Source organism: Antedon bifida, chromosome 5 (genome assembly GCF_963402885.1).
Source record: "Antedon bifida chromosome 5, ecAntBifi1.1, whole genome shotgun sequence".
Classification (NCBI taxonomy): Eukaryota; Metazoa; Echinodermata; class Crinoidea; order Comatulida; family Antedonidae; genus Antedon; species Antedon bifida.
Genome location: NC_136230.1, coordinates 6,721,797 through 6,734,856, shown reverse-complemented (window position 1 = coordinate 6,734,856; position 13,060 = coordinate 6,721,797). Strand labels below are relative to the sequence as shown.

The 13,060-nt window shown below is 31.7% G+C and overlaps 1 protein-coding gene across 1 annotated transcript in view; it reads left to right on the top strand.

Annotated features, from left to right (window-relative positions):
* Nucleotides 1-1,725: 1,725 nt before the first annotated feature.
* Nucleotides 1,726-13,060, top strand: part of LOC144843093 (uncharacterized) — a 175,982-nt gene continuing 164,647 nt past the window's right edge. Inside the window, exons 1-4 of the mRNA XM_078699782.1 lie at nucleotides 1,726-1,847; nucleotides 3,206-3,592; nucleotides 3,766-4,014; nucleotides 4,310-4,444. Coding sequence (XP_078555908.1) covers nucleotides 1,769-1,847; nucleotides 3,206-3,592; nucleotides 3,766-4,014; nucleotides 4,310-4,444 — 850 coding nt within the window. The 5' untranslated portion in view covers nucleotides 1,726-1,768. The remainder of the gene's footprint in view (nucleotides 1,848-3,205; nucleotides 3,593-3,765; nucleotides 4,015-4,309; nucleotides 4,445-13,060) is intronic.

The following is a 13,060-nucleotide window of genomic DNA, read 5'->3' as shown; positions in this document are numbered from 1 at the left end:
TGTGATAACATTATAAAACATATTTTGTGAAAATTAATGAGTATTACCAGGGATCCTGGTATTATTAAATAAATAGCAACTTCAACCATAGAGATAATTTAATTGTAGTATTTAAACAAAGGTTTAGACTGTTCAAAGTGAACAATGTTATACATTTTGTGTTATCCCCAATTTTTGACAGTTTGTAGTCAGGTACGCTACCAATGTATATTATAATATCAATGAAATGTGAAATATTCATGAATATAAACTCTACAAATATTGCATACCGTATTAATTACGTTCTATAATTCTATAATCAGGATGAATGTTAAGAATCGTTTCTTGATATAATAATAACAAGGGGCACCCAATCAGGATTCAGTTGTGGCCTACGTCATAGTGTAATAAGATAGTCTCTTTTTATTATAAACATTCTTTGAAGCATATCGTCACAAATATCAACAATTATACAAAACGGATTTCTTTATAAACACCGAGGGTTCAATCCACGCCACTTAATTTTGAAATTAATTATTCATTTCCTCCTCATAAACTTGACTGAACTGCTCTTTTCTAAATAAGCCTAACTTTGGATGGGATCGTCCTCCACCGTCTTATTATTATGGGCCTGAAGTAGTGACATCATGTTATTATATTCATTGACATATCAACACTACCTACCAAAATCATTTTGGTGAATAAATAGGCAAATCAATAACATAATACAGTGCTTTCAGATGGATGTAAAGGACACATATCAATCATCTACCCCTACCCACCTCACTCCCTGGCCCTCCGTTTTCTTCCTCTACTCAGACGACTTCTCATCTTGTACATAAAGCATACCACTCTTCTTTTCTTCTACATTTATCTCATTTTCCATTATGATTTTTGTGTTTTCTATGAAGTAATTTATCTCTATAGCCAATCACAGTCAAGGATTCACAAATTCTTGTTAGAAATTTCAGCAACCTAACTTTTTATTTATTTTTTATTTATTTATTAAACTTTATCACTGCATACAAAAACACAACACAAAAAAAGCAGCGAAAAGAAAGGGATGCACAGGTGACAAGCACCTCTATTCACATCCCTCCTTAAAATATACATAACAGTAAGAAAAATACACACCTTAATAAAACCAATTTCCATTGGGTAGATTAAAAAAATTCTTTTGGTTGTTAAAAATTATGGTAGCTGATATATTTTCGAACAGATAGGTACCAAACATGACGTGATTCGTGTTAGCGGTTTGTTTACAAATGCGCCGTAAAAGTCAGTTGATTTTGAGTGAATAAAAATACAATTTCCTAATGATTTTCAATGGCTTAAAGGACTTAAATAATTGCAAAATACACATACTTGTGATATTTTTTTTATGAACAAGAGTTTAATATGTTAAAGATAAGTGTTTATAGTATCGTTTTTTTATTGAAATTTTAAAATGGATAGGTTAGGCCGTTTTTCACATTCTAAACTTCAAGGCTAAATATCTCAAAAGTTCGGGTTGCGACTCTGCGCTGCTTTTGTGATGCCAGGCCTCAATAGTTGCTTTTAATGATATACTAGTACTGTATTGTATATCTATTCAACTTTTCGGTTTTAGGACGATTAAATGGTTAATGTACCGACACCTAAATAAACAAGGAAACAACTTGTTAAGTATACCACGGCATACTAACAGAATCTATTGAGTTTCAGACACGTCTAATAAGACTACTACCACTAGAACTATAACCACCTTCTTATTCTCTGTACACAAGAACGTGTGTGAACTTCAGTGGAGATGTTGGCTAAACACTTTCCAAACTTGTTCTACTTGATAATAACTCTCTCTTTCACGTTTCATTCTGGATTCTCATCAGGTATGTATTTAGATTTACATTGTTTAACATCGGTGTTCTCTATTTTTATTCATTTCTTGTTGATCCTACATGTGGATAAAACAGGTTTTACATACTCCCTATACTGAAATAGGACTGCAATGAGACTACAATGTACTTTATATTTACAGTTTATATTTAGTTGAGTTTAGTTGATGGGAAACTGAGGTATGAATTATCACCGATATTTATCAAACATAATAAGAGATGCGCGTGTAGAAGAAAGCCAAAATACTCGGCCACTCTACTGGTAAATATAACATAATAATAGAGGATTGTGGTTTCTACTGAACAACGTTAAAAATCTACGCAACGCAAAACTACAATTACAACGTTAAACATCCCTATACATATTTATTTAGTGCGCTTTATTGAGTTTCTATTGAAACTGCTTTCATTATGACATTCATGCCTTACTCAGTAGAGATACGTGAGTACCAACACAATGGAATAAACTGTATTATTTGTTATTGTATGAATACATCGGTAATGTAAACTGATATATATTTACTGTACTGATACTACGTCTAGCCATGCATGAGGAAACATACTCCTAGCAACTGGGCGACTGGAATGTTTTCTGTACAGAAGTTCCGTAATTTAGATCTTGATTCTACTATAAACTTGTACATGTATACTATTCATTTTAAATAGACAAATTAGACTAATTTGAACTAATTAATGTTACATATGTTAGTCCACAGTAATCTTGTAGGACACTTCCGATAGAGGATGGGAACATTTCCATAGCTAAACGGAAACTGACCGTATATCGGTTAATAATACCTATTTCAATACCCTAAACAATACTATCATAGTGGCCCCATATTTATGTTCTTCGCGAATGTCTGTTTGAATGCTTTAACAACACAACGGTGCATTATGTTACAATTTTATTTAATTTTCTAAACATTTGGTATGTTAAAACATCGCGTGTTCCTTCTTTTTTAAAGATCTAATATGATATTATTATTTATCAATGTGTTTTGTATTTTGTTTTTTTTACGTTTGATATCTTCACGAGCTGAGTATGTGATTTATTAGTATGAATACGAGTCCTAACTCTAGAGAGGGGAATATGAACATGAGTATTGAATTAACTTTTTCTAATTCAAATAAAAAAGCAAAAACATGCATTCACCCGATCGGTATTCTGATGTAAAAACGTGTGGTTTCTAAATACAGTTAAGACACAATAAATTATATTGTCTTCCAAATTCATTACGGTGTATCACATTCTTCTCTTTTCTATAGACATTTTAAAGCAAATATATCTACCCTCTCTCTCTCTCTCCCCCTTTCTCTCCCACTTACTTAACATAATGCAATTTTTTTTAAAGGTCCATTAGATATAACAACATTTTCTGGAACACCACTGATTGGAAATGTCAATAGTGAGTTTCGAGGAAACACAATTGACGACGACAAAGACATTAGAGATTTATCAGTTGGAATATTATACAAAAACATTGATGGGAAGGACAACGTGACTTGGGATGATACTGGGCCGTATACGGGTACTAATACTGGTTATGAAAGAACAACAAATATGCCAAGCAATAAAATATTTCCAACAAGTTGCTCAATTAGATACCGAGTACACAATGCTCACACGTATCTAGGCGTTACTATACCAATACAAGCTGAACGAGTTGGTGTATTTTCATTTGAAGCAAAGAAAAATGGAGTAGTCACACGTTCAGCAATTGTATTGACATCCGTTTCTGGTGAGTTAGGTCACGATGTTATTCTCATGTTTATGATGATAAATAACGAATACTTGATTGATTGATTTGATACTCTTTTTTTAAAATTTAATTTCTTTTTATAGTGTATTAACAGAACATCACATTACGTAAGTCTATTTAGCAATAGTAATAGTAATTTTATTATTCTTCAGCCAATATTGAAATGGAATATAGAACGATAACTGTCGGTATTGGAGAGTCTGTCACTATCAACCTCAGTAAAGGTGGTAATATTAACAATTTACATTGGAGACAAAATTACGGTGAGGAAATACCCAGTCTGAGTGGTAATACGTCTGCTGTGATTGAGAACATACGAAGAAAAGATGATGGTGTATATGAATGTTATACAGGTGGTAGTCCTGATGGTAACCATGGTATCATGAGACTTATTGTTAGATGTAAGTAGAAGTTTTGTTTTTATGAAACGGTAATCATCAATCAGCAATTATCTACCTTTTCAATATGACTCTACAATTCCTTAAACATACCATTTGAAAGATCAAGCTGTATATACCTTTATATTATACTAATTGCACAATGTCAATCAAGTTAACCTTTTGAAATCAATTTGTGTAAACTGAGTATTGTTTAAATTAAATTTTAAATTATACTTTATATAAATAAAATAACATTATTGACCTCATAAATGGGCCTACCGTACAAGTTATTATTTTATTTTACTAATGTTATTAGCTTGTCCTTCACCAAAATGGAACCCTCCAGACTGTGAAATGGACTGTCCCGTGTGTTATAATGGAGGAGTGTGTGATGATAAGACGGGCGTTTGTATTTGTCCAGCAGGATTTAAAGGCGATGCTTGTAAAACTGGTAACCACAAACAATAATTTATTTATTTATTTATTTATTTATTTATTACCATCTTTACTGAGGGTAGCCTATCCAGTTCCAATAAAACTGATCAATGTTAGAATATTAAAAGAGCCATTGTCTGTAAAAATCAAAGATTTGGTGGCAGATGTAAAAAAATGGATTTCTCTCAAATTTTTACCATGAATAGACATTTCAATAAAAAGCATATCTACAACATTCATTTTAATTTTTAGCCTCCGTTGCCATGACAACGGTCAATTATTCAAATTTTGATGTTTTTGCCATTTTTCACAGATTTTCTATAGTAAAAAAGTACAAACTTGTATACTTATTTTAACCAAAAATACTTACAGTATACAGTTTTTGTTTATAGCAGTGTAAACAACATGTATTGAGTTTCATTTAATGTAGAAAAAAAAAATTTACAAAATGGAGTTTGGTTGATACCATTATTTTAAAAAGGGGTGTTTTTAAAAAATATTTTTTTTATAAAAGTATACATCATAAACGTACCTATAACTTCCAAAGTGGTGTTTTTATATCAATGAGGTTTTGAAATTTGATAGTCAATAGGTTTGTCAACAATAATCACGAAAAAAACACTGGGGTAAATTACGTACATAGGTTTTGTGTTGCCAGGAAAATACGAAAAATACAAAAAAATACAAACAAAATATCAACAAACAAAACACATGAAACACAATTTAAATATGGCTAATCCAATAATAAAATAATATATGGCTTGTCATAATGCAACTAGAGTCATACGAATAGTTTAGATAACATAGGAGAATGTGTTGCCAGGTTTATTTCAATTAATTGCCAGAAAAACAGTATTTTGTATTGAAATATTTAGTTGATGGAAAATAATGTTAAACTTTGAAATAATTGCGTCAAGGTTTTTATAAATTTTTACATCTATTTTGTGTAAAGAGATACAGAAAGACCTCCCAAAAAATCTGACCTTGTAAATTGGTCATTTGAGGTCAAAAGGGGTCAGAATGCAAAACAGGACAGGTCCCCACTTTACTACAACTATTAATGTTTGATCAAAATTTACAAGATAGTTCATAAAAATTCTCAACAATTTTCATATTTTACCTCTAGTGTTACCTTAGCAACCATTTCTATGTGTAACTAAGGAAAGTAATTTTAAAAAAAATCGAAAAAATTGGCGTTTTTATGAATACAAAGAATTGATTGCATTTGTAATTTTTCTCAATTTTACTTCTACTGCATTCTAATAATCTTAAAGTGATGACAAACTTGACCTTGTAAATTCATTCATTTTTAGGTCAAATGAGGTCAACATTTTACCATAGTAACTGTTTCTATGCGAAAATATTTTAAAAATATGGGTTTTTTCATAATTTAAATTTTACATATTAAGGTCAAATGACATCAACATTTTACCTACAATGTATTGTAGCAACTGTTTCTATACGTAACTAAGTACAATGTTTTTAATATGGGGTTTCATGACTACAAAAAATTGATTACATAGCTACTACTTTCTCTCCAAATTTACCCATCTACTGAATCCCAGATAATGTCTGATCTTGTGAAAGGGTCATTTGTTGGGTCAAATTATGTCAAAATGTATTATTTATGTTATCTTAGAACCTGTTTCTATGCGTAACTAAGGATAATTGTTTTTTAAAATACAGTTGAACCTCCCGTAAGTGGCCACCCTCGGGACCTGGAAAAGTGGTCTGCCGATAATGGGCCAAAATCACGTATTATGGCTATGCACGATATTCTTAACGAAACGAGCCTCTCAATTTTCCAGCTAATTGTATTATTATTTATAATCAGGTGGTTTAGTTTTTTTTAGCAATTTCAGACAAATTTTAAAAGCTTTTAACATATGAAAAATGGTCGGTCAAAATCTGTGTAGTTTTCTCATCTCTTCACAGTAATGTTTTTAAAACCGCTTCGAAATAAAGCTAATATATAAAGAAATACAATAAACATGGACCTCTAATTCATAAGTCCATGCAATAAGTATCACATTTTTCGGGTGGCCGCTTACGGGAGGTCATTTATCATACAAAAAATCTCATTTTTAGTATAAAAAGGTGCCCGCAGCTGCTTACGGGAGGTGGCCGCTTACGGTAGGTACCAAATGCACTAATTAGATAGAACAAACAGGCTTTTCAAAGTGCATTCGTTAAGGAAGGTGGCCGTTTACGGGAGGTGCCCGCTGTAAATAAAATATGGGGTTTTCATGAACAAAAATAATCACAGAATCCTTACGAATATGACCTTGTGAAATGGTAATTTGAAAATGCTAATAAGGTATGCCTGCTAATAATCTACAAATTTAAATTTGTATAAGATAAGTATGAAAAATCTAAAGAATATCTCAATTTTAGTTACCATAGTAACTGTTGCTATGCATAACTAAGGGAAATTAAATCATTATCAGATAATTATTAATTAATAATTACTACTGAATACAACCATCACAGTAAAAAAAATATAGAATTTAAAACCAATATTTAATATAAAGTGTGATATTTTACATGCTGACCTTAAATGAAATGAAATTTCACATCAGGTCTTCAATATTTGTTATGTAGCATTAACATATCTGAGTATATCATTGACTTTTGATTGGTTCAATTTTGGGGAGGGGAAAGTGGTAGATCCAGGAGTTTTAAATAGTTAGGGGGTTGGAGACGAGGGTCTAAAAACTTAACTTTATGTCCTATCTTTTGTATTGCAATTTTTAACTTGGGGTGGGTGGGGGCTTGGAGAAAGGTGGAGGGGGTGGGATGGAGGAGTTTGAATCGGTCTATTGGTTGGGGCGATGGTAGCGGCAGTGTGGGTTGTGCTTGAATGCATGAATTTGACACTCTATAGTGGATGATCGACCAAAGTGTTGCAGTTTATCTTTTTGTGGTTATTGTCGGGGTAAGGGGGTGAGGGTGTAGTCGGAAGTGGTGGTGGATGGGCATGTGGGATCTGTTTAGGTTAGCAAATAAAAGAAGTAACAAAATGAAAGAGGAGCTTCAAAATAATAGATGAGTAATCTGTTGCAAAGAAAAAAAAATTCACAACGATATGATAATTTATTCAAATTTCTAGAGGATAAACCTATAAAATGACATTAAAACTGGGAATTACAGAATCTATAATTAAAAATATTGTTTTTTTTTCTCACAACACAACTAGAACTATATAAAACATTAAGAATTTTTCTGACAAATGAGTTTCAAATCAGATAACCAAAGAAAATAAAATGTTTTTACCAATATACCATGTTTTTTTTTTATAAAAATGTCTATGTTTCTCGCAACACTGCTTGTAGATTTTTAAAATACCCCAGTATTTTATTTTAGAAATCACTTATTAAACATTAGAACTACCTATTTGTAATAAATCAGCTAAAAAAAACACCACTTTGGGCGTTATGGTGAAGTAAAGTTTAGTTGCATTTAACAATTAAAAAAAAGTGAAAAACACCCCTTTTTAAATAAATGGTATCTCCCAAAGTATGAAATCAAAAATTTAAAAAAAATATGAAACAGGTACACAATGCATTGTTATTATGCATACACTAATTATTTTTTATAATTAAATGAACAAAACAAAAATACCCTTCATCAAAGTAGTACCAATATCCATTTTAAAAAACCTTAAAAAAGGACAAAATTTGTCAAAAACACAAATTTGGCCGTTGCCATGGAAATATATGTGTGAAATAAAAAATACTTCATATTTGATTTCTCTCAACACATATATAGCCATGTGCAAAATTTGAAAGAAATCCATTTTTTTGAGTCTGCCACTATTTTTGATATTTCTTTGATTCTTACAGACAATGGCTCTTAAAAATGATATTAAACATACTATTGCTAGTACTGTTGATTGGTTGATGTTAATATGTTGAAAGATTGCTGGTTGCCTGTCAGTATAAATTTCAAATGTAAACAATATTTAAATTCGGAAACAGGATTTTATAGATTGTATTTATTATTATGATGATCTTGGTATAAATAAAGTTTACCTTGGCATGCAATAAATTCTCGTGGTTCATAACGTCCCTGAAAATAAAACACAGATTTTTATTGTATAACAATGCACGTTTCTCCTAAAACATTTTGTGACGTGTTGACCCAGCCCTCCATCACTATAATTTTATAAATAGAAATTAGGGTAACAACAGCACTTAATTTCACAAATTGAAGACCCTGCCACTGTAATGGTGTAAGATATAACATTAGGTAATCGATTGATTGCGCAATAAATAGTATCTTCTCAACTAGACTTTCATAAAGCAACTTACATCTACATACGAAGCATTTATATTGTCAGATCCGGGAACAGTATCAAGCACTCGAGAGTTGTCATCTGAAATAAAGCGATTTAGTCTTAAATTATTCATTATTTATTACCATTTTTTCATTTTTAAAATCTTGAATACATATTTTTTTAATAAAGCGAAATATCTGTTTCACGGTTCAAACTTTTTTCTTTTCTCTTTATTCATTCTTTCGTAAATACAAACTTAGGATATTTTTTTTAGATTGACATATGCTGGCAAGTGCAACTAACATTAGATACATTAAACACATAAATAATAAACTCACATGAAATGACATTAGAATTTTGATTTTTCTTTCTGTTTCCCGGTAATTCGGCAACGTTCCAAGAATGGAAAGGCTTGTTGGTATCAAGTTGCGATACCTAAAATGATATTTCAACACTAAATGCACAATGAATCATGTGATGGAACTCTGTAGTTATGTGAACTGACTGACAAATAGCATTGGCACAGAACCGTATATGGATGGAATTATGGATATCTAACAGATCAAAGAGATTCTGGCTTGGAAATGTCGTTATTAAAAATCTTCGGTAAAATTAAAGGAATTGTAAATAGTTAGTGAAACTGAAAATGAAATGTGTTATAATATACTAAGCAGTTAAAACAACTTTTAGCTTACCTCAAATTCTTTCTCAAAACCATTGTCAACGCTTAATTGTCGTTTCCTCACATAGTCATGTAGTTTTAATAACTCAATTGGTTTGTATTCTTCATTATCGATTGTTAAGTTGTGGGGGCCAGGTTCCCGTTGCGATACAAGCTCAGAATCTGGGTAGATGGATTCAGCAGCAGAATTATCATCGACATTATCCCTAATAACTTCATATTCATTCCGTTGATATTTCTTAGACAGGCTTTGATAATCTGTATCTTGTTCTTGTTTCAAGATCGGTCTAATAGGAAAAAAAAGTACACGCTGACTTTTAATGGTAAAAGTTTTAAAATATGTAGGCCTACTTTCAATTTTAGTTGATAGAGTGCTTTACCGTTTAAATATCACCAACATTATTGCAACTGTGATAATTGCAACAAGCAATGAACCACCTGCTACTATTACGTAACCTGAAAAATATAACATTGCAACAATCATTATAAATAACATCCATGGTAATTTAATATATCTTGGTGTGTATATCCCTATAGTAGCATTTTCTGGAATCGAAAGCTTCCTTACAAGACATTGGTTTTTAAGCAATACCTTTCCTTTTTTAATCACTATCCAGTTATCTGCTAAATAGCAGAGTTTATAATCGTTAAAATATAACATGACATTAATATTTCTGATTATTTTGAAAAATATGTTTCTTACTGAATCCAAATTTGTTTTTGTCTGAGATGTTATCTGATAGATCACAATCAGTTTCAAATATAAATTTCTTTGTCTCAGATGTCCCATTAATATTTGAATATGACAAGACTATGAATGTATATTCTATACACGATTCAATTCCTTCACCAAATACAACTTCAGTTTTGTTTGTAGGTCTACTTCGTTGCTGAAATTTTACACCTGACAGTTCATAATGGTTGGTCACCTGAAAATCTGGGATGTCACATGTAGAAGCGTTCCACTTAATAAGCAAATATGTATCATTTGCAAATGAATTACTTTTTATTGATGGTACTATAAACAAAATAAAAAATCAATTAAGTAATAACAATTAAATCAAATAGTCAACTTGTCACTTTGTAATAAAAACCAGTGTGTTATGCAAGGTTTCACCTTTGATAGTCTATGCTGTAGACTAATATTCATAGCGTGTCTAAACTTACACTTGAGCTGAAATTGAAACTATAAGTCTATATTTCTGAGTACTCATTATATTATCTAGTACTGTATATTTTTTAGATAACTATAGAAATTATTTGTTTCTTATTCGTAGAACATATAAATGTAACACTATATGTAATGGAGTCTAATACGTGACTAGCTTACCGAAAAGTAAAAATGTATTTATTTGAGGTATGCATGGGCGTTGCCGCCCACTTGAGGGCGTGGATCATGGGCGATACCTCTGTCTTAGAGGGGAGTTTAGAAATTTTTACTTTTCGGTTATGTTCTCCCCTTTGAAGGGGAAAAGGCCTATGTCAATTCATCCAGGTAACCACTATTGGTTTATGTACTTTAGAGATACTTTAACCTACAGTCAAAACTGAGGTCGGTGTTTGTATCGTTAAGTTCTGTCCGTAATTTAACCAGCAATCTCTTAAATCTGTTATCAAGTCAAGGCAATAAAAACACAGTGAATAACTGAACATACTTGATGGTGCTGTTTGTATAATTATGTCTTCTACCCATTTAGGCCTACTAGCAATCTCCAGGACATTAACAACACGAGCGTTTATGATATAACCAGTACAACTTGGCAATCCTGATAGTTCTAAGTCTATTTGAGAACTAGTTGTATTTATTACATCTTGTATAGTGCCATCTATGTCTGAGTATTGCACTTGGTAGCGAAGAATAGAGTTACACCGGATTCGCTCATAATCACTATAAACAGGCTGAAAATAAAGAAGGCATATTATTAAGCATCTATATATAAATTATGGTTAATTCTGACATAGGCGAGCACAATGCAAATACTTGGATACCTACCTTATCTATCTCAGATGTACCGCGAAACGTAGATTTGATAACATTAATGTGCAGTTCGACGCTATTTTTCCATATTTCTATCTTAGCAAGATATTATAAAGAGTTTTTTAACAACATTTATGATTTCAACAGTAGATTTTCTACTCAATTTCAATTCTTGGCGGTTAAGTTATTTCCGGGTTTATGATAAGTTCACTTGGTTTCAACTATTTTCTCTCTTTTATACACAAGGGAGCAGTTAAAATAATAGATTTGACCCTAAAGGTGACTGGAAACAGGCACTTTCCATCAATCAATACAGTGTCCCTTTGGAAGACGGAAGAAAAAACAGATACTATAGTAGGACTGGAGCTTAAGTTGGCCATTAGTCATAGCCATTTTAGTTTTTTGTTTATTATTGTGAAAGGTACAGTAGTTAATAAATAAAAATTATACTGCAAATTAATAAAGATCAAATTAAATATACGCTATAAAGAATCGGAATATATTGTGGAGAATAGTATTATAAAATTACATAGGGAGATTTGATGATAAGACATTAATCGAGTGAAATCCCGATAGCTGAGTTTTATTAAGTAAGCTGGCAGGAATAACTGTAGGCTATCTGTGTCCTGTTAGGACCGAGATGTCTGCCCATGTTGCAAGCCGTAATGTCTTCTTTCTTGGGCCGAAATGGCCCACTCTGTCACGGCAGTTAGTTTCAAAAGATGTTTAAATTAAATAATGTATTAATACTTATTAGGATGATATTTATTTGAATAAACGCCTCTCCAATAAAACATCACTTTGAATAATAATCACCACATCCCCACCCCCACACCCCCCCCGCCCCCGCCAACCCAACTATCTAATAAACGTCCATCCCATCCACATTTATAATAACACAATTATACTATTTGTAGTAGAATTCATCGCACTGTTATCTACAATTTACCAAGCATTTGTTATTCTTTTTTACCACTTTTCATATCTATTAGATAGAGGATTTCATTTGATTATAAATTTTACCATATTATTAAAACTAAAAAATTTAACATATATCCCTCGAATAAGCCCCTCCCTCGAGTCAAATGAACTCCGCCTCCCCACCTCCGCCCTATAAGGGCCCTACCAAATAATAAAGACTATACTTTAAAATGTTATTAATCATCTAAGACACTGTGAAACAGAATAGTTTAGTTTTACGAATGTCAAGCATTTTCAATAATGGTAACCGACAGAAAACGTAAAAGAAGAGCATTACCATTCCGAGAACCATCGTCTACACTTCCTAGAGGGGGGGGGGGGGGGGGCGAGCGAAGCGAGCTCACCCTCTAGTATTATTAATTTTGTTAATAGAGGTATGAAGGGATGGCAGCAAGCTTGGCTAATATTTGCAGTTTTTCGGATAGCAATGTTTAAATGTTTTGAGTCATAGCAAACAAATACATATAAACATAAGTCAATTACGTATACATATAAATACATAAAAAAACAATAATTTAAATCTATATAGGCTTACCTTTATACTTAAGATGACATGATTTCCCTCATTAGCTTTCAATTCTATCTCAGGTTTTTCCAGCGGTTCTATTATCATAGTAAATTGGTAAACTGAGTCATCCTCAGCAATTAAATATTTTTAAGAAAGACAAATGACAGGGTTATTTTACTAATCAATAATATAATATATTAAGGAATC